This window comes from Juglans regia, chromosome 9 (assembly GCF_001411555.2).
Source record: "Juglans regia cultivar Chandler chromosome 9, Walnut 2.0, whole genome shotgun sequence".
NCBI classification, from domain to species: domain Eukaryota; kingdom Viridiplantae; phylum Streptophyta; class Magnoliopsida; order Fagales; family Juglandaceae; genus Juglans; species Juglans regia.
Genome location: NC_049909.1, coordinates 15511530 through 15532088, shown reverse-complemented (window position 1 = coordinate 15532088; position 20559 = coordinate 15511530). Strand labels below are relative to the sequence as shown.

Here is a 20559-nt window from a genome sequence, read left to right as displayed (position 1 = left end):
TTCAATTTTAATAATTGAGATGAATGAAAAATAAGTAATACAATCTTGATGGTCGAATTTTAATAAAGAAGAAAAGTATCAGTTCTTAATAGCTTGATGGTATAATTTTTGTTTGAATAATTTTTGTTTTCTTTAGAGACGTGCTAAAATAAATTTTGATTTTGTACGGATTGAAAATGGTTTATAATAAGTAGAGATTGTCTAAATTTTTTACTGAAAAATACTATTTAATAATCCTATACTACACATTTACTGAAAGAATAAAATAATAAAAACCCATATCAGCAGGTGTGAAGCCGCTGTGTAGAAGAAATCTTATTTATTATCATTATATCAAGAGAGTTATTGTGAGGCTTTCCGATTCAACTAGTTCCTCTCATTCTCCAATCCCAACTCTCTTTAATTTGCTAGAAATCAAGTAAATTTGTGCCTTAAAAAATCACTTGAATTTTGAGTTAATAATATAGAAAGAGTTATTATATTTTCAAGTCGGTATATAGAATACATATTTTATATTATTTAAATAGTAAAATTTAATTTATAAGATTTAAAATTTAAAATTTATCTTCAACATTAAATTATATCATATAAATACTTTATTAAATCTATAGATTTTTTTTTTATATCCTAATTTTTAAAAAGAATAACAGCATCATTAAAAAATATATCTTTAATTACTAAAAAAAAAGAAGTACCATCGGGACCCATGTCGAGACCCAGCTCTCGTTATCTCTATATTTTTTCTCTTTCATATCATCGGAGCAGCCGATATTTTTCAAAGCCCTCGAGAGTTGGTTTTGATTAGGAAGTATCCTCCTAACAGGAATTCTTGGCCACATAATTATTCTTTGCAATTCAATTCCAACGAAAATGGGTCATATGACTATGAGGTAAGCAGGGGAGCGTCTCTTCCACTCCACTTTTGGCCGTCAACCTTGACGGAATTAGCACTTACCTCCTCCTCTGATAAGTTTAATCATTGTTAGCCCCGTTTTATACGCAAATGATTTTACTTTATCTCATCTTATTATTTTAATTTTTTTTAATTTTTATATAAAATATAATAAATAATTTAATTTTTTTCAAATTTAAAATAATAATAATATTAAAAAATAATATTTTATTTAATTTTTAATTTTAATCTAAAATTATTTCATCCTATCACAATATCAAATAAGACATATCTATATCTTATCTGTGTATTCCTGAAATTAGATTGGACGTTATTCCGAACATAGTGTCAATAAAACAAAAAAATCTTAATCTCTATCACATCTATACAACTTAAATCAACACTCACCTAAAACGTATCATGTCATAATGATGATAAAAATTAGAACGAGTAATATTTTCTTCACAATTTCTGGGATGAAAATAGTATTTTTCGTGCAATTTTGTTTCCTTTTTGACATATGGAGCTCGCTCATACAGAAAATATCTGCAATCTGTCGGCCCATGACAGTCGAAAAAATATATTCGAAATTAGAGCCACATGACAGATCATGAATAAAACAAGAAGAAGAAGAAGCGTAAAGAATTTTTCACTGATTTATTGCCAATTTGCCATGCTTCCTTTGAGTGTAACCGTTTGATCTACAGTAACTTCAACACGAAATTAATCAGATTTTCATGATGTACCCAGAAACGAACGTAATAGTATCAGACCCAAAACAAGGGTCAACCTGGAGAATCTTCTCTCCTGGCCACTGGCTTGGTTGACAGAATTTTCAGACTCCAACAAAGAACTGTACTTGAAATTAGGGTTTGGCCCGTAAAGAGTCTGAATTCCGCTCACGTCGTCTATCTTCAGCTCCACCTTCTTCGTCCTTGGACCAATTCTCGGATACATGACAGACTCTTTCACCGAACTATGAGCAAGCCCCAGTACATGCCCGATCTCGTGGGTAGCCACCGATTCCAAATCGACGGCCACCTTTGACTTCTCCAATTTGAAGTCCACCGCCCACCTCTCCGCTGCATCCAGGTGGAGATTCCCGTTCTCCGGTGAGAAAGCATGAGCCAACACTCCCAGCACCCCATCGAACGGCTCTCCGTCGTAGTGATCCCCCCCGTAAAATCCGATTCGGATATTCGCCGATTGGTAGTCCATCGTCTCGGTGAAGTTCACCGGAATTACCGACTCCCACCTCGAGAAAGCGCGCCTAAAAGCCATCTGAATATCGGACGAGCTCAAGTAATCGATCGTGTCGTTCGGAGAGAAAGCGTAGGTTAGCGTCATCGGAGGCGGCCGGAACCATCGCGGTTGACCGTTAAAGAAAGCGAAGTGACGCGTCGTATGCAAGGTATGCGAGGTATGATCACTCATGCCACACCTCGGCGACATGATGGCCAATATGGTGTCGGAGTCGAGCTTTCCGGTGACGGGCAATCCAAGGTTTTGCTGGTAGAGAACAACGGCGGATTCGAATTGAGTGTCGAAGATATCATCGAATTCCTCCTTGGGCGAGGGCGTGGGGAGGTAACCAAAACGGTTGAAGTAAGTCTTGAGCTCCGACATGCCGCTAACGTGGGTGCCCTTCCCGGCATGTAGGAACCTGACGAAGCCTTGCCACGTGGCGTTGTGGGCATCGACGGTTAGTACAGTTGACAAGTCTGGTGGGGCTCTGGCGGGAAAGCAAGGGCGGGAAAGACAGAGGAAGAAGAAGGAGAAGAAGAAGAACATGATGCAGTAGTAACTGAAAAACGGAAACATAGTTACTGCGGTTAGTTGTCTTTTAGGGAAACGGAGAGGCTTCGGGATCGTTAAAAAGGAAAAGCTTTATGAAGGATGTTCGAATTAGGAAAACATGATCATATCACTGTTTTGTTTTGTTGTTTTTCTTTTTAATAATGAAACAAATAAGAATTCTTTGTATGAATTCTAGTAATCGTCGAAGTTTGGCTTCGATAGGATCGAAAGCACAAGAACATGCTGAGAAAGTTATGAAGATTCTGCTGTGCAAGCCTTTCCATTGCCAGTTCTGACTTTGATTGCGTCAAAGTGGGTCAACCACTGACTCTGGTTTTATCGGTTGGGATTTATTTATTTATAGGTTTATTCATTTGCCTGTATTCATTTGGATTTCTCTCTTCTTTCTTGGTCAAGAGTGAAAGTGATCATATGCTTAAATGGTACTGGTTTGATTTGTCCAACTTTTAGGTCAAGCTTACTCTGTTATTTGTTGACCAAAATGGATGAATTTCGTGTCATCTTCTTTAACTTGTACATACAAAATGAGATTTGTTGATGTTGGATACACAATCACGCAATGGGAGCTACGTTTGGTCCCATGACTCCCATCACAAATTTATAAAATAATTTTGTGTACATTTAAAAAAAAGAAAAAAAAAAACAAAGAGACGTAGCAAATAGCATGCTAGGCTTGTGCAACTGGACCCGTTCTTATTCCGGTCCGATCCGGAACATATAACACTAATTAATCCATTATCTTATAGATAACATCATGTTGTTTTGTGTTTATATTCTTTGTTTTTAAAATTTTTATTTATATAAATACGAATATTTGGTTAGAACTCTGATCTTAATTTATAACTGGGTACCTCTTTGGATTATAACCGAATTAATCCAAACATGCAATCGGGATATCACATTATAAATCCAGATGTAGATTTGAGCATAGCCGGATACCTTGGATCCGCATCTTGGTTTACACAATTAATTCTAAGCGGGAGATGATGGGAAGTAGAAGTGGGTAAAATTTTCGATACTTCGACTCCGTCCGAACTCTGACAAGGCTCCTACTCCGACAAAGTCGAGATTTTTGAAATTCGGAGTCGGAGTCAGAGTTCGAACTTCGACTATTTATACCTTATATATTATATATTGTAATAAGCCAAGTGGCCTAATGGTTGAGACATGGTTTTGGTTCTCACTTCTCAGAGAACCTATGATCGAGTCCCTCAGGCGTCATGTTTTGCAATTGTTTTTAAGAAAACCTAAAACGACGCTGTTTTTAATAGGTATATATTCATCTCTTTCACAAATCAAAACCCTAACCGCATTGGGCATTTCCTTTCCTCTCTTCTCCCTCCAGGCTCCAGTGCCTCCATGAGTAACACCATTCCATCATCTAACATGATGTTCCTCTCTTCTTGGTATGATTGTGTTCTTCGCACCACAGTGAAGATACTCCAACCCACGATGGGCACAGATGCAAATCTGGAGGTGTCGCTTCCATGGAAGAGGTGGGGCTTTTGTTTTGTGGAGATGTTCGTGGAGGCCCCGCTTCCATGATCGTGTTCTACGAGCCATGAAATCGTAGAAAGTAGCAGATCCATTACAAGTTCCTTGTAGCTTGATTTGTATTTTGTGCATATAATTTCTTGATGTGGGTGATTTTTGCAATTTGATTTGGTTTGGTTTTTGTTTCTTTGGGTGATTTTAATTTTTGTTAGGTTCCAGTTCAAGATATCATCTTCACTTCACTTCGTAAGATCTGATCTCTACTTCACCTCTGTCTTATTTCTCATGTCTTTAGGGTTTCTGTTGCCACTTCACTTCGTTTTTTTTTTTTTTTTTGTGGGTATTTTGGCAATCACCTCTGACTTCTCGACTTCGATTCCGAGAACTCTAACTCCAATCAAAGTCAAAGTTGGAGGGAGTTTTGACCTTCGACTCCAAAGTTAGAGGTCGGAGGTCAGTATTCCGACTCAGTCAGAGTCATAGCCCTCCCCTAATGGGAAGCATATAATTTTAGGATTTTTTGCCCCCTATAAATCTACAACCTATTTTTTTTTTTTTTGTTTGTAAAAATATGTAAATAATGGCCAAGCCCATGCTTGTTAAAAAAAAAAAAAAAGAGAAAGAAAGAAAGATGTCCAACACCTGTGTAGTGACCTTATAAGGCTAGCTAGCAGACGAAAATAAGAAAATAAGGTGCCGTTTGAATAGTAAATTGAGATAAAATAAAAATTGAATAAAATATTATTAAAATATTATTTTTATTTTGAGAATTAAAAATTGAAAATTTTTAAATATTATTAATTATATTTTATGTGAAAATTTAGAAAAATTATAATGATAAAATTAGATAAGATAAAATACTTTTACTACCTAAACTGGATCTAAATTATGTTGTACAAAGAGTGCATGGACATGTGTCTTTTATCCGATAACCCAATCATGATATTTTTCCTTCAATAATAATTCATGTGGATACCAAAATGGCCACGACTCTTAGAGGGTATATTAATCCTCCATCTATATACACACATGTACTGTGTACACATTATTGATGTTTATATACCCTGATGACTGCATATTTTAGTCTCAACAGGAGTCGTTAAATGTCGGCATCCTCAGTTTCGCTTTCTTGCAAGCCAGCCATTATATGGAGTTATCTGGGTGCATGCATGACGCAATCACACAGCAATGGACCGGAGTTCTCTCTATAGTTTCTCTCTTATCGGTTGTTGCTATCTTGGATCGATTTGAGGAAATGAATCTGTGATCCTAATCATCCATATATAAATAATTCTGCATGCATGTAATTACAAAAATACTACTTATTTATAGTCAGTTATTTCTTGTCGGCAGAACTGGCTCAACGGTAAAGCCATTTAGGCCATTGCCTAAGGCCCCACCAGCCCCACCCTATATTATAAGGCTCCGAAAAATAAAAAATGAGGTATTTTTTTAAAAATTATTTTTGAAAAAAAAAATCATTTCATTAAATAAAATTTTAAATAACTTTTATATTTCTTAATGTGTGCAAGGCTCCATAATACTAGATTTAATATTTAATACAATTAATTATTTATATTTTTAATAATTCTTTTTAAGATCTTGTTAAATTGAGACACAAAATTTACATTGATGCCTCATTTTACATTGTTGTATTAAAATAAATTCAAAAAAAAATTTATTTAAAGATTTTAAATAAAATCTTAATTATCAAAAATTTTGAAAATTATTCCATATAATAATTTATATTTATTGTATTATAATTACGAATGATTCACTTAAATTTTATCTTAGATCTCAATTTGTATTGAGTCACTCCTGTTTCAGCGAAAATGACTATTTTTTTATTAAAATAAATCTTTTTATTTTATAAATAATCATTATCGTCATAAATACTCGTTTCCCTTGTAACTTTGCATTTGTCAAAAAAAAGCTTTCGAGCACATGTTTCCTTGGAATATATACCCTCAGTGATTAGCAAAGGCAATAAGTGGAGATCAGTAACAAGTTCAAAGATGGGAAGGATATTGGGATTATACTTTCAAACTTTAATTATTATGCACAATATCTAGCTTGTTTGTTGAACGGCCCAACTATCTTTTCTTAAACACGCCTAACTTTTTTAGAGGGGAATGATGTCATTAATAATTATCTTTGCATTTTATAATTTCCAAAGAAACTATTTTTTTTTTTTCATCCAACTTGCAATGAGTTAAAAAAGAGAATACAAGAGGAGGGGGCGGAGGATCCGATCCTGATAAAAATTCCTTCACAAGAATTGCGGTGCGTACAATAGGAAATAAAATAAAAACGAGCGATGAGATCAATAAATTTAAAAACATTAATTAATGTGTCACACTTCATATATCTTTTATATATAAGGAGTCGCATAACTAAGATAATAAATAAAATTTAAGATAAAGAGACATTGCTCTTTATTTTAAAAACTCTTCAGAGCAAAGTAGTTAATGAAACTGTGGAGATAAAATTATCCAATGGACTAGACTCATAAAACCACAAAATTAATTAAGAAGATAACTATTCAACGTGACCACTTTTTGTATGGGGCAATCTTTTTAAAAGCTCCAAGCCGGATACGTGACAAACATCTATATATATATATAGATCCTATTTATAAGAAGTTCATTAAAATGGACACTCTTCAAAAAAGAGAGCGAGGTGATCTCGTTTGGTAACTTAAAATACTTCAATACATCTGTTAATAGTAATAAAATAATTTGTACGAAGATGTTTTATTAAGTTTTTGAAAATGAGAGAAAAAAATTAAATAAAAATATTATAAATTTAAAATTTTGTTTGAATATTTTTTTTTTAATATTAATTTTATTTTAGAATTTGAAAAAATTATATTATTTTTTATGTTTTTCTTTGAGAAAGTTGTAATGATTAGATGAAAAATTTGAATATTTGAAATTGAATTTTTTTTTTTTTAATATTTGAGTGATGTTTTGAGAATTAAATATTTAAGAATATCTGAAAAGAACAGTTGTGTTGTAAACCAAAACCTAATAAGTAACAATCTCATTTTTTTTTTAAACTAGATCTCTCTCTATTCATTGAATTTCTCTCCAAAACGAAAGGTTACTGAATTATTTATTGGAGTATCTCCTCTCTCCTCTATAATACAAGGATCATTTTATTGATTGATTGCAATTTTGAACGAAAAGCTCTTAAATATTGATTGCTATTTATTTATTTATTTGAGGTTGACGTCGTCGGTATTGTGATCCCATACCAAGATGAAGAAGTCCAAGGATTTATTGCCATGCTCGTTGTGGAAGTATTGACCGGTTTAACGCTCACACCAATATGGCAGAGCATTCTGATGATCTATTCTTAACCAAACAAGCAAGCACTACCATGTCTTCTTCACCCTGATCTAGCCAAGCAACGTCGTGCATTTGATGGTATGGCACTTAATGAAAGTCGATTTGACCTTTATTTGCTCTGAATTGTAGTGACTGCCAACCTAAAACGAAGCATGAGGCTTTGAGTCGGCCCATGTCGTCAATGGGCTTGGCCTTTTCTCTCGAGGGGGTGTCATATAAAAAGAGACTTTTGTATATCAAAAAATAAAGAGAAATAATAGTTACAGTCGTGAGTGTATAAATAACGTATAATCATTTTAAAAAAAGTGAATAAATATAGGACCTATATAAAAAAATATTAATTTTTTAAGAATAAAATTTACTTTTTTTCAAAACGACTCTACGACGCTTGCACACTCTAAAATTATACGTAATATTACTCAAAAACAAATATGTTACTAAACATGATACAATAGTCAAGATTTTCTAAAAAACTTTCACTGGGTTTTACGATCTAGATTAAGAAATTATATATATGATGTGGACAAAAAACTTTAGAGATCTCGATTAATTGATCGACAATTTATATATATATATATATATATATATAGAAAGAGAGAGAGAGGTAGATATGGAGAGGTTTGAATGTCTCTAACATATTTGATTTATGAGTAATACTGAATATAATTTTATGATATGCAAGTCTCGCATAATTTCTTTAGAATATGTGATTAAAAATATAAATTTTCTTATGTGATTTTTACATTTGTCCACTTAGTTTTTATTTGAGGAACTATTTCCATTATATATGTTATGAGAAGGCGACAGGTCAGCTCATATTTAGTGGGTGTAAAAGACCTCATTTTACACATCCTCACATCCTAAGCATACTTGGGTTTAGGTTTTTCTTTTCTTTTTATTCAATTATTTTTTCTGTGAAAATTCCCTGGTTACTAATTAAAAATACATGCAACTAAAATTTATATATATATATATATATATATATATATATAAAAAAGCTTCCCGTGTGTCTGTCTGAATAGACACTTTTGGTGAGCGAAGACGCCCAATATTATTATAAATAAAAATGTTTTTTTCATCTGAAGTACGTAAATTGATAGATGATCAGCATCCTTATCCACATTGATGGGTCCATGTTTTGTTCCTTTAATAAGAAAATAAACCTCGCATCGAAGACATGTTTTGCGTCTTTTAAGAAAGAAAAGGGATCATTTTCAAAAGGATAATTAATGCTCGATTCCCCATTTAAATTTGTGGTGGGAACTTGAATCATGTTTCATGTTTCATTGGTTATGTTTGGATTTTAGAACCTAAAGTACGAGAGAATTAATTATAGTATTCATTTCTAATTTTCGTATTGATTTTTCAATCAATATTAAATGTTTAATACATATCAAAATATCTATTTAATGTCCCTCACACTCCAAATTATTAGAATTTGGACAAGCTCTTGAATTATTTTTTAGAGAAATAATACTTGTAGTAATGAGTTTGCAAGCGCCGCGTAATTATTTTAAAAAACGTGAATAAATACGAGATTCATATGAAAAGAAAATTAATTTTTTAATAATAGACCCTACTCTTTTTCAAAGCGACTGTACGATGCTTACATATTTTATGACTATATGTTACATTATTTTTCATCCCTCCCAAGGGATGACTCTCTAAACTATTTACAATTCTTTCTAGTTCCTTAAGTTTTTCCTGTAAAACTTGTATTCTTCACCAACTTTGGCATCAGAGTGACCCCAGAAGTCACCGGAGCCCATTCTCCCTCCTTGTTGCAGGTGGCGTAGGATTGGCAACTGTGGCACTGCTCGGGCTGCGCAATACATCTTCAACACATCTTATCTCATATCATCTGAAATGCGTAACCAAACGAGACCTTATAATACTCCAAACCTCTACCAGCTTTTAATGTTTCTGATAGCATCATCTTAGATATGCCTTGCATGTTTTTAGCCAAGGTTCGAACTTCGAACCCTTATGTGAGTGATAGTTAAAGCATCCATTATTTACCTATTTTGGTTGGTTATGGTTAGGATTGAGATCTCCTTAGATTAGACTGTGTTTGAATGTTGAACTGAGTTGAGATAATAAAATATTGTTAGAATATTATTTTTAATATTATTATTATTTTGAGATTTGAAAAAGTTGAATTGTTTATTATATTTTATATTGAAATTTGAAAAAATTATAATGATGAGTTGAAATGAGTTTATGAACAAAACGAAGCCTTAATGTTCATGCTCCTCGAATCAAGTGGGAGAGATAAACTCATGAAAATTTTCTACAACATTTATTATTAATTATTATCCATTTAAATGTTTTAGACAATATTAAATATTCAATAAATAATGTAACACCCATTTAATATGTTTATCTGTGGACTGAGATCTTCATAATGCATGGTCTGCCTTTTCTTTCTCCATATCATGACAAGTGAAGTGTTTAAAGGGTAATCCGAACAAGGACATGTCCTAGGCAGTGGCACACCCCCATGCACAAACCATACTCAAAAAGAATAGATTGTGGCCGGAATAGAATAGATTGAGGAAAGTTTGGGTCACCAACCAACAAAAGAAAAGATAACAACCTAGGACCACTTGATGACTGGCGAAGATCAGGTCCTTCGACGGTTAATGTGAAAACAACAGCGCCAGGGTATCTTGGTTGTACATGTACGAACAAAAAGAACCCCGACTCCCTTTCAGGCCGTTGGCGATAAAGCAATGCATGAACATGACCAGTGCTTCTAGTGCTGTCGCCATTCGTGGCTTCCATTGTTCCACGCACTCGGAAAAGACATTAAACTCAATTGTCCAAAAGGAAGACAGCATAGAGGTTTTGCATGCTGTTTTATTTTTTTATTTTTTCACTTTTTATTAGGTTTTAAGGCTAGCTAGTAGCTACTCTCACCAATCAAGGAAAATGTCTATAACTTTTTATTTTTATTTTTTATTTAATAGATTGAACATAAGGGATTTACGTCTTACGATAGGAAGCATCAGACTCTCTTTCTCGTCGAGTTTTGGATTCGAAGATGACTTGAGATGAGTTGAGATGAGTTGAGATAGATTGTGAATAGTAATGAGATGAGTTATGAATAGTAGTGAAATTTATGAGTTAAAGTTGCTGAATAGTAATAAATAGTAGTGAGATGAGTTGAGATGAGCTGAGATAACTTGTGAATCCAAACAAGCCCATAACTTAAACTCAATCCCACGAAAAAATTCAATAAATTCTTAAAAGGCTAATACTAATAGTCTAAAGAAAATTCATGTTCGAATATTAATTCATGAATTAGTATATGTCAAATTATTGGAGAATAATCCAAAGATAATTGAGCCACCACCCTTGATGTAATACTCAATAATTTTGTATGTTTTATATTTTTCTCAGAAGTTACTAATTTATACAATATTAACAAATATTATTTAGTAAAATTCAATTCGAGTAATGTTAGATATAGTCGTAGAGTGCGTAAGTGCTGTGTAATCTTTTTGAAAAAGAGTAGAATTCACTATTAAAAAATTAATTTTTTTCATATAGATCCCGTATTTATTCACTTTTTTAAAAAATAATTGCGTGGTATTTAGGGTTGAACAAATAAGCCGTGGAAATGACCCGACCCAACCCCATCATATTTAACAGGCCTAAAACGTAAAACGGGTAGAAAATTCCGCATCTGCATTTTTCTGTATAAAACGGTTCGATATTGGTCAATATTACCCGTTACCCGAACTTTCAACCCTTTTCAGAAAGCAACAACCACGTTTTTGTACTGAGTCGGGCTACTCTGGCGCCCAGAGTAGCCCTCTCACTTTGACCGATAGTTTCTTTTGTAACTTTTTTTTTTCATTTTTCCATTCACATTTTTTAATATATTTAAATATTTTTAAAATATAAAAAAATACTAATACACTTAAAATCATTTCCTTAATCATTAAGAAAAAAAAATGGTCAAACGGTCAACTTGAGCAGTCAAATTAGGAGGCAAAGTAATTTTTTCCTTTTGTACCTCGGGAAGGCCATTTGCCTTGTCTCTCAATCTCTGACATACAAGTTACAACTAAGCAGTGCTACTCTGTTGCCTGAGTAGCACCATTCAATAATCTTCAGCTATTTTTTTCCTTGGTTCTTAATAGTTTTCAGTTATTTTTTATTTAGTAATTAAGGAAGTATTTTTTTAATGATGTTGTGAATTTTTTTAAATATTTAAATGTTAAAAAAATGAAAAAAAACAAAAGCTGCACTATCAGGATCCCATGTGTGGTTGTAGCCACTCTAATTTTATATACAAGATCTATTTTATCAGTTTTCTTTTTAAATTTAAATTTTAAATTTCATATTCTTCAATATATCAGTAGTTGACACAACAACACGTATTGTTATACGAATAAAAATAATAAATGCAAATGGTATTTTCAGTTAAACATTGCAATGAGATTAGATACAATGATATAGTCGGTTTTGTGCTAAACCGGTTCGACCCGACTCAACCAAAATAGAATCAGATCGAACCTGCATGATTTTTTTTTTTTTAATAAAATGGAAAATCTTGCTTTCGTCTTCAGAAGAACCAACTTCCATTTTTTAATTGAATACCAATTTATTTTCCCCCACATCAAATTTCAACTTTCAATCTTATCTACAATTTCTATCATGTTGATATCTATAGGAATCCTGAGATTAAAAGAAAACAAAGAAAAATATTAAGAACAAGAAAAAGAATGACATTAACGCTTCTTTTCCCTTCACACTTTCTCGAAAACCAAATAAATACAGACCCAATAAATATTAGACTGAAATAACCATACTAGACCCACTAAAGATCCTTTAAATCTGGACTAAACACAAAAAAAATATCCTTTAAAGATCTAACATTGTTTTCAACACAACAGTATTTTTCAGGATTAGCCTCCAAATCGTCCAAAATCACTTGCTCAGCAACATGTATTTGTCCTGCACAACAAAAGAGGTCATACTCAGCAATAGATTTTTTTTTTACTCAACGTCAGAATTAATTTTTACCTTTATTTTCTCAAGAGCCAAACAATTAAAACCACAACAAGAACCCATTTCATTTTCTTTACTCAACGTCAAAATTCATTTTTTCATTCGTTTCCTCATGAGCCAAACAACTAAAATCATAACAGATTATATTCAAATACAGAGAAAAAAATTCAGAAACTTGAAGACTACTTGAACCAAAAACACCAATAGAACTCCAAATCTATAAGGGGAATCAGACAAAAGTTATCCCATGTCATTCAATACAAGAAAGACCCAGAAAAACTTACTCCAAATCTATGTAGAAATGAGAAAAACTTATCATAATTAGAGAAAAAATTATGAACCCGCTCCAATAGAGAACAATGTCCAAGATCCAAATGATGAAACAAAAGAAGAAAGGGAAATCCACAAAAGTTTTAACCGAAAATTCTAAAAATGCAAATTAAATGTGAAGCCAGAGAAAACCAAACCGAATAAGATTAACCACATACCATTTCATTCAGAAGTCCTTCTCTACAAGCCTCCATTTTCATTCGCTTCACTGTGAGCAGAATAAAAAAAACCACATAACAAAATCCTAATCTCAAAATCAAACCCTAGATCATGATCTCGGGCATAAAAAACTCAATAATAAGCCTTTAAAGTGAACAAGGTCCGCCACATAGTTGTTTACCTGTAATGTTTATAAGTATGGAAGGAAGGGAGACGAATGGTGGATGAGAGAGAGAGAGAGAGAGGGGGAGGGCTTACGCAAGAAAGACCTACACAGGGTTTGAGATATGAAGAGAGCGGCTAGGGTTTGAGATTTGAAGATAATGATGTTTTTATAGTCGGACGGGTTGACACCCAAAACACAAATCCGCTTCTTGTCGGGTTGGAGATCTGATCAAATAGTAACCTGATAAAATAATGGTCGAGTCGGTTAATTTTAATTGGGTCCATCGATTCTTCGGATTATATGCACAACCTGAAGATAAACTATGCTTTACTGTTTTAGATTGGTTGATAGAGAGATCACTTTCTCTTAATTCCCAACAAGTAAAGAGATAAAAATTTACTTCTTAAAAAAGGAAAGAAAAGTGTGACACGTGGACCAGACATGCCTCTGTTTAATTTAATTAATTTTAATTTTAAATTCTTTTATAAATTTAAATTTAATTAAGTAAATTTTGTCATATTAATAATATAAAGATGCCTACCGTAAACTTATGACTCGTTTGATAGTAAAATAAAATAAGATAATTTAGATAAGTTAAATAAAATATTATTTTTTTTATTATTAATATTTAAATATTTAAAAAAATTAACTATATTTTATATAAATATTTAAAAAAATTATAGCAATGAAATGAAATAATTTATATATCTAAGCAGTCTTTTAAATTTAATTTAATTATTAGTTACTCTACAGTAGTGGTAACATAGCGGCGGGTGGTTTGAAAATTGAAAGTTGTGTGAAAGCTGTGTTGTTGTTATAATTATTATTTTTTTTGTTATTTTCAGATTTTACTTAAATTAATGGTTTAAGAATTTCCGTATAATTAATTTTATTTTTATTATTTTTTTTAAAAGTAGTATTCCGCGATTTTACAGCAAATTAAAAAGCAAAAAGTGGAATCAGAGAGATTTATAATGCTTCGTTCTCTTCCTTCCTTCCTCGCTCTCGCACTCGCACTCGCTCTCTCTCTAAAACCTCTCACAGTTTCCCCACATTCCATTACAAACCTCACAATTTACAACAGTGATTCACATACACACACAGCGAGCGCGCCTCAATTAGGGTTTTCTTTCCTTCGTCATTCACTCACTTTGATCACCAAACTCCGTCTGAGATTCGGGAATGCCTTTTGGAGTTATCGTGTAATGGAATCGTGGAGGGGGTGGAATCTAGGGTGTCTTGATGGCAGTGGCTAAGGCCTGGAGGTTTAGCTTGATATCGGCCAACAAGCTGGCTCTCTTCCAGAGCCACAATGGCTATTCTAGCAACAGCAATATCTCCGACAATAAGCATCCCTACTGGAGATTGACGGCGACGACGTCATTCCACCGGAAGAAGATCTCCTGGTCGGTGGTCTGCGGGTTGATGCTTTTTGGCTTGGGCTTGATTTCGCTATTCACCGGCCACGTCGCCTCTGATCTTGACTGGTACTCTCAGCACTTCGCCAACCCAAGCTTCTACTCTAGGCTGGTACAACTCCATCTCTCTCTCTCTCTCAAAAACGGTGTTTTAGTTTAACTGAATTCAATTGAAATGTTATTGTTTCAGAATTGGTTATGTGAAATTAACTGTGCCGGTTTTGAAACTTTTAAAAAACATCCGCATTTGTAACCTTACGTTGATCTTTTTATTATTGTGGAAAATTGAAGGACGGGGGTCGTCGTGAGCCAATTGATATATGGAAATCCAAGTATTCTAAGTACTTCTATGGCTGCACCGAGCGAGGGCGGCATTTTGCTCGTAAGTTATTTTTTCTAATTTCACCGGGACAGTTCTCCAGTAATTACTGCGACTATGAATATTGGAGCAAAGTAATGTTCTGGAATGCAATGTACTACTAGTGTTGCGAGTACCATTCTGTCAGCAATAATTGGAGTTTCTAAAATTCTTTTTAGAAGTTATAGTGCAGTAATCACAGCCTCAATTTCACTAGATCCTTTTGAGGCCCATCTGCCTTCGATTTGGCTTTATTAGTTATGTAATAGATTCTTTTGATGCAATGAGCGAGTTCCTAGCTTAGAAAGGAATTTCTCTTCATAAATGAACCACTGTACAATTTACCACCCTTGCCCCTCATTTTCTTGCTTGACAAGTTGCGCAATGGTACTTCTTTAAGCTTTTGGGGAAACTCCACTTTGCGCCCTCAAACTACCATCCATTTTGCAATATGTGCTCCAAACTTTTTTATTTCAGTATTTTCAACTCTCAGCCTGGTCCAATGTACCTTTGCTTGCATTATTGCCTTTTTTTGGCAAGGGCACTTTGGGCATTTCAAATCCTAGTAGCGGTTGTACATTGCCAATTTTATTAGTTTTGTTTAAGGTAATCGATGATTTTATTGAATAATGCAAAACTATAGTCCAAGCACGCATAGAGAAAATACTGAAATTGAAACTGTGCATTTGTCTATGTATTGTTGTTAATTCTCTACTTAATTTCAACGCTGCTCCTGTTTTTGCTCAAATTTTTGGGGTAACTCAGGAACACTACTGCAGTTCTATTTTAATTCATTAATTGACTCCTTAGTGGATTATCTTTTACGATAGGAACTTTTTTTCTTGATCATCTCACATGCTTATTTATATAATGATATGATATGAAAATACCCACACTCAACATTGGGTTTGTTTTAGTTTGACATCTGAAATATACTTTTACATGTTTATCGGCTAAATGCTAACATAGCTTATATGAATCTAGCTTCTGTTCGCGAGCAATCATCAAATGGCTATTTGCTTATTGCAACAAGTGGAGGGCTGAACCAGCAAAGAACAGGAGTAAGTGGAAGCAACTTTTGTTGTGCTACTTTTACCTGAAATTTCTTCCAGTGAGTGGATATATTACTTGCATCAATTACATCAGCATATGCCAATAATTTTTTTTTTTTTTTTTATAAGTATCATATGCCAATAAATTTCCTTCTTTACTTATTTGTTTTGACCTATTAATTTTGGCTTGGTTTTAGGGATGGCAGTTTGAGTTAGGTTCCATCTTTCTGTTTCAAAATGAACTTAATATGACCAAAACACCGAACATGTTAGCCTTATGGAGATGACAATATATTTCCTGCCCACAGATAACAGATGCTGTAGTTGTCGCACGGATTTTAAATGCTACATTAGTTGTACCTGAGTTGGATCGTCACTCCTACTGGAAAGATGATAGGTAAGTGGAGACTCTAATTCCTTGGCAGTTTTACTTAATTTTAATTGTTGACCCCACGTTTGTGATTATGGTATTTGACTTCACAATAATTATCTTATTGAGGGTACCTTATTTGGCATGCAGCGAATTCATCAACATTTTTGATGTTGATTGGTTCATTTCTTCCCTTGCAAAAGATGTGACTATTGTCAAAAGAGTTCCTGATAAGGTCATGCGATCAATGGAGAAACCTCCTTATACCATGCGTGTCCCAAGGAAATCTGCCCCGGAATATTATCTTGATCAAGTTCTCCCTTTACTCTTGAGGAGACGTGTAAGGCCACTCTTCTCAATTCATAATTCATGCCCTTTTAAGTGATTGGATATATGCATGTTCAAACTTTTGGTTTCAAATTCATTTCAGGCACAACCTCAAGTTTCTTTCAAGTTCAAACATTTGGATGTTTGTGACATTATAATGCATTTAATCCCCTATAACTGTCAATGTAATGTTCTGATAATGTTCTAATATCATAATCCCTGATCTAAACCGGTCCTTTATTGGGGAGTTAAATTTTTTATTGATTGGTTATAAGGCAATAAACACAAAGGAAATTTCGCAGGTTGTGCAATTGACAAAATTTGATTATAGACTTGCAAATAATCTTGATGAGGAGCTACAAAAGTTGCGTTGCCGAGTTAATTATCATGCCTTAAGATTCACAAAACCTATACAAAAGCTTGGTCAAGGACTTGCTTTAAGAATGCGAGAGATGGCAAAACGTTTCATTGCAGTTCACTTGAGGTTTGTCCCTGTAGCTTATAATTAGAAGCGCTTTTTGATGAGTAGCTTAGTTAGAATAGTTTTTTGATGCGTAATAGAATGGACTGCAACTCCTAAATTTAACTGCCATATTGATGAAAACGAATCATACCAACAGGTCAAGGTAAATACAGAACGTTCTCAAGTATGGCATCGAACATTTATTTATTAAATCACTTGGAAAAATTTATTTTATCTGATATCATCTACTTCAACAACTGTCTATTGGTTTTCACAAGGCAATTGAAGTGTTGCGTAGGAGATACTGTAGTCCAATAAAATAGTGACAATGTTGATGTTGTGGGAATATACTTTTGCACAATGCCTCCCCCCCTCCTTGAATATTCTTTAAACTGTTTCCTTTCCAAGTTTGCATTTTATTAAAATCTCTAGTTCACGGTTCCTGGCTGAGTTAACCTCCACAGGATATTATAACCTAAAACCTAAAAACTAATGTAGTCCCATAGAGCTTCTACTTTGACTTGGGTGGCCCTGTATCTAGGCACTGGGTATTGATCCTCAAAATTACAATCATAGAAGCTAATGATAAGACTGCTCTATTCTCTCACCCTTACCTCGAATATTTTTCTGTTTAGATAGCTGAATCAAATGCTCCATTTTTTTAAGGCCATCTACTTTTAAGTTCTTATCAAGTTACCAAGGATTTCAGTCACATTTTAACTAACAGATAAACACATTCAGAATGCATGCATACAGACCTATATACTAGCATCTATACACATACTTGTATTTTTTTACAGATGCTTGGATTCATTAGTTTGATTGATACTGTTTTGGTTACAGGTTTGAACCTGATATGCTAGCATTTTCTGGCTGTTATTATGGTGGGGGTGAGAAGGAAAGATATGAGCTTGGTGAAATTAGAAAACGATGGGCTACATTACCGGTGAGATTGCCATCATTACATATTTTAAAGTGCATGCTGTACCCTGTTGTTCAATTACCAGTAGCTGTGCCAAAGTAGCATGCTTATATGTTAAATCCCCAACTATCCCACAAACATTAAGTTAATAGGAAAAGTGTGAATTTAGTAATTAAACTCTTCTTGACATGTGGGCCTAGGTACTTCAATAAGTGAGGCCCAACATGAATATTTGAATAAAATGGGAGGTAAAGATTGAAGTCTAGGATGTTTTCCATGAAGCCATGTTTAATCTCCAATAGTCCCAGAATGTGGGAAATGAATAGATTCAATTTCTTTATTATTATAATATGAGAGAAGATGCTAACTATTCATTCTGCCCAAGGATTTTTGGACCCAGTTATGTATAAATAAGGGATGGAGTGTCTGGTCAAGGGTTTAATTTTGTATGGGTTTATTGATAAATTCTTAGATTACTCATCCAAAAAAAGTATGGGTTTGTAACTTGTATTTTCAGTTTGTAATCTGAATTACATGCCGTCTCTTCCCTGGTTATTATGCAGGATTTAAGCCCTGAGGGAGAGCGGAAGCGAGGGAAATGCCCACTTACTCCTCATGAAGTGGGTTTGATGTTGCGGGCACTTGGTTTTGCAAATGACACTTATCTTTATGTTGCATCGGGAGAAATATATGGTGGAGAAGAAACTCTACGGCCTCTTAGGGAACTCTTCCCAAACTTCTATACAAAGGAGATGCTTGCCATTGAAGAGTTGAAACCTCTTCTTCCTTTCTCTTCGCGCTTGGCAGCCATTGACTACATTGTCTGTGACGAGAGTGATGTGTTTGTCACTAATAATAATGGAAATATGGCAAAGATTCTTGCTGGTCGCAGGTAAGAAATCCGGTTCATCTTGTCTCTTTCCAAGAATGCTGATGCTTACAAACTTTATTGCAGTAACCAAACAAAAGATGAGAATGGTGGACATGAATTGGGATATCTGCAAATGTGCTGAATTTTTTCATGTAACCTTGATTCCCTTTATTTATTTTCCATTAAAAAAATACTTCCTAAATTTAGTTGTCCGTTTGATTGATGTACCATGACTAGGCTACGTTTTGGTAGTGAGGTGATCTCAGATGATCTGTGAATAGTAGTGAACAAGTGGTGAAAAAATAATGATAAAATATTGAATAGTAGTGAATAGTAGGTAAAAAGTAATGATAAAATATTGAATCAGATCACTCCACTACACAAACACAACCTAAGGCTTCTAAGCTCTATCTCTATACCAAGTGTTGTTCTCTTAAATGTACTTCGGAGAGTTTGATTCCTCAGGAGACACAAAGTAAAGAGGGCATGGAGTGGTGAGGAATGGGTGTGGGGCTCTATCTAGTTGCAAGTGATATAGATTTTAGATTTGAATAAGTATGGATCTAGGTTGTAGGTGAATGTGGAGATCATGAAATGGCTGCTTTTGAAATTTGAAGCCCATGCTCTTATCTTTGAACACTGAACTCAAGAATTTGCTTTGCCTGTTAGTTGTCATTGTTGTCACTGTAATCCTAATCTTGCTTGTGTTTTCAATCTTCTGCTTGTTTAGTATTTTGTTTTTCAAATATATTCTGAACTATTTTTGGTTAATTTGATTTATGGATCAAAGGAGATACATGGGTCATAAGAGGACTATCAGACCAAATGCAAAGAAGCTTAGTGCTTTGTTCATGGCAAGGCAAAAGATGGAATGGGATACATTTGCAAGAAAGGTAAAGTCATGCCAAAGAGGCTTCATGGGAGAGCCAGACGAGATGAGACCCGGACGAGGGGAGTTTCACGAATATCCATACTCCTGTGTCTGTGAGAAACCATTCAATGATGATGACACTAGCTACAACGAAAATCATCACACAGAAAACAAGTTGCCATGGAATCCGTAACGAAGATTAGATCCACATAGGGTTAAATACTAAAGAGAGATGGTAGAAGAGCTTTACGCTGATAGCGAGGAGGATGCATTTTCTTTTAGGCAAGGTGAGAGATGATTGGGGAAAAGAGTGACCGACTGGAGAGATGAAGAAAAGAACTGTCCCAAATGTAATATGGTAGACGGAACTAGTTCTTACATTGACCAGAGATTGCAGTTGCTCTGCCAGCCTGTTCATCTTTTTATTTTTTTACTAATCGTGCCAGGGAAGTGAGTCTTACCCAGAACGACAGGCATCTAGTTGCCGGTCAGTATCTGTTTGGATTGCAAATTTGACCGTTATTGTCCAATTGTATAGGGGCTTCAAAGGAATGAAGCTGCAATTGTTTATAAATAGTTCAGGGTACTCTACAAACATAACTGCGGCAGTATTTTGCTTTAACAAAATGTTTTTTCTTGCTATGACTTCGTATTCTTCAGATAGCATTTTTATTTGGAG

General features: G+C 34.0%; 2 protein-coding genes across 2 annotated transcripts; one reads left to right on the top strand and one right to left on the bottom strand.

The window, feature by feature from the left end:
* Positions 1-1339: 1339 nt before the first annotated feature.
* LOC108994289 (metalloendoproteinase 1-MMP-like) lies at positions 1340-3191 on the bottom strand. The gene has a single exon (XM_018969429.2). The coding sequence runs from the start codon at positions 2711-2713 to the stop codon at positions 1628-1630; it is 1086 nt and encodes a 361-aa protein (XP_018824974.1). The 5' UTR covers positions 2714-3191; the 3' UTR covers positions 1340-1627.
* Positions 3192-14199: 11008 nt separating this feature from the next.
* LOC108994328 (O-fucosyltransferase 29-like) lies at positions 14200-20297 on the top strand. The gene is made up of 9 exons (XM_018969469.2): positions 14200-14758; positions 14938-15028; positions 15989-16065; positions 16365-16453; positions 16577-16766; positions 17056-17237; positions 18060-18162; positions 18702-19030; positions 19800-20297. The coding sequence occupies exons 1-9, from the start codon at positions 14471-14473 to the stop codon at positions 20071-20073; spliced, it is 1623 nt and encodes a 540-aa protein (XP_018825014.1). The 5' UTR covers positions 14200-14470; the 3' UTR covers positions 20074-20297.
* Positions 20298-20559: the final 262 nt, after the last annotated feature.

Excerpts from the sequence above, each read along its gene's own strand:
- LOC108994289 (XM_018969429.2), bottom strand. The coding sequence starts at position 2,713 with ATGTTTCCGTTTTTCAGTTACTACTGCATCATGTTCTTCTTCTTCTCC.
- LOC108994328 (XM_018969469.2), top strand. The coding sequence starts at position 14,471 with ATGGCAGTGGCTAAGGCCTGGAGGTTTAGCTTGATATCGGCCAACAAG. Across the intron at positions 16,454-16,576 it reads TCCTACTGGAAAGATGATAG|CGAATTCATCAACATTTTTG; the intron begins GTAAGTGGAGAC and ends TTTGGCATGCAG. Across the intron at positions 16,767-17,055 it reads CTTTACTCTTGAGGAGACGT|GTTGTGCAATTGACAAAATT; the intron begins GTAAGGCCACTC and ends GAAATTTCGCAG.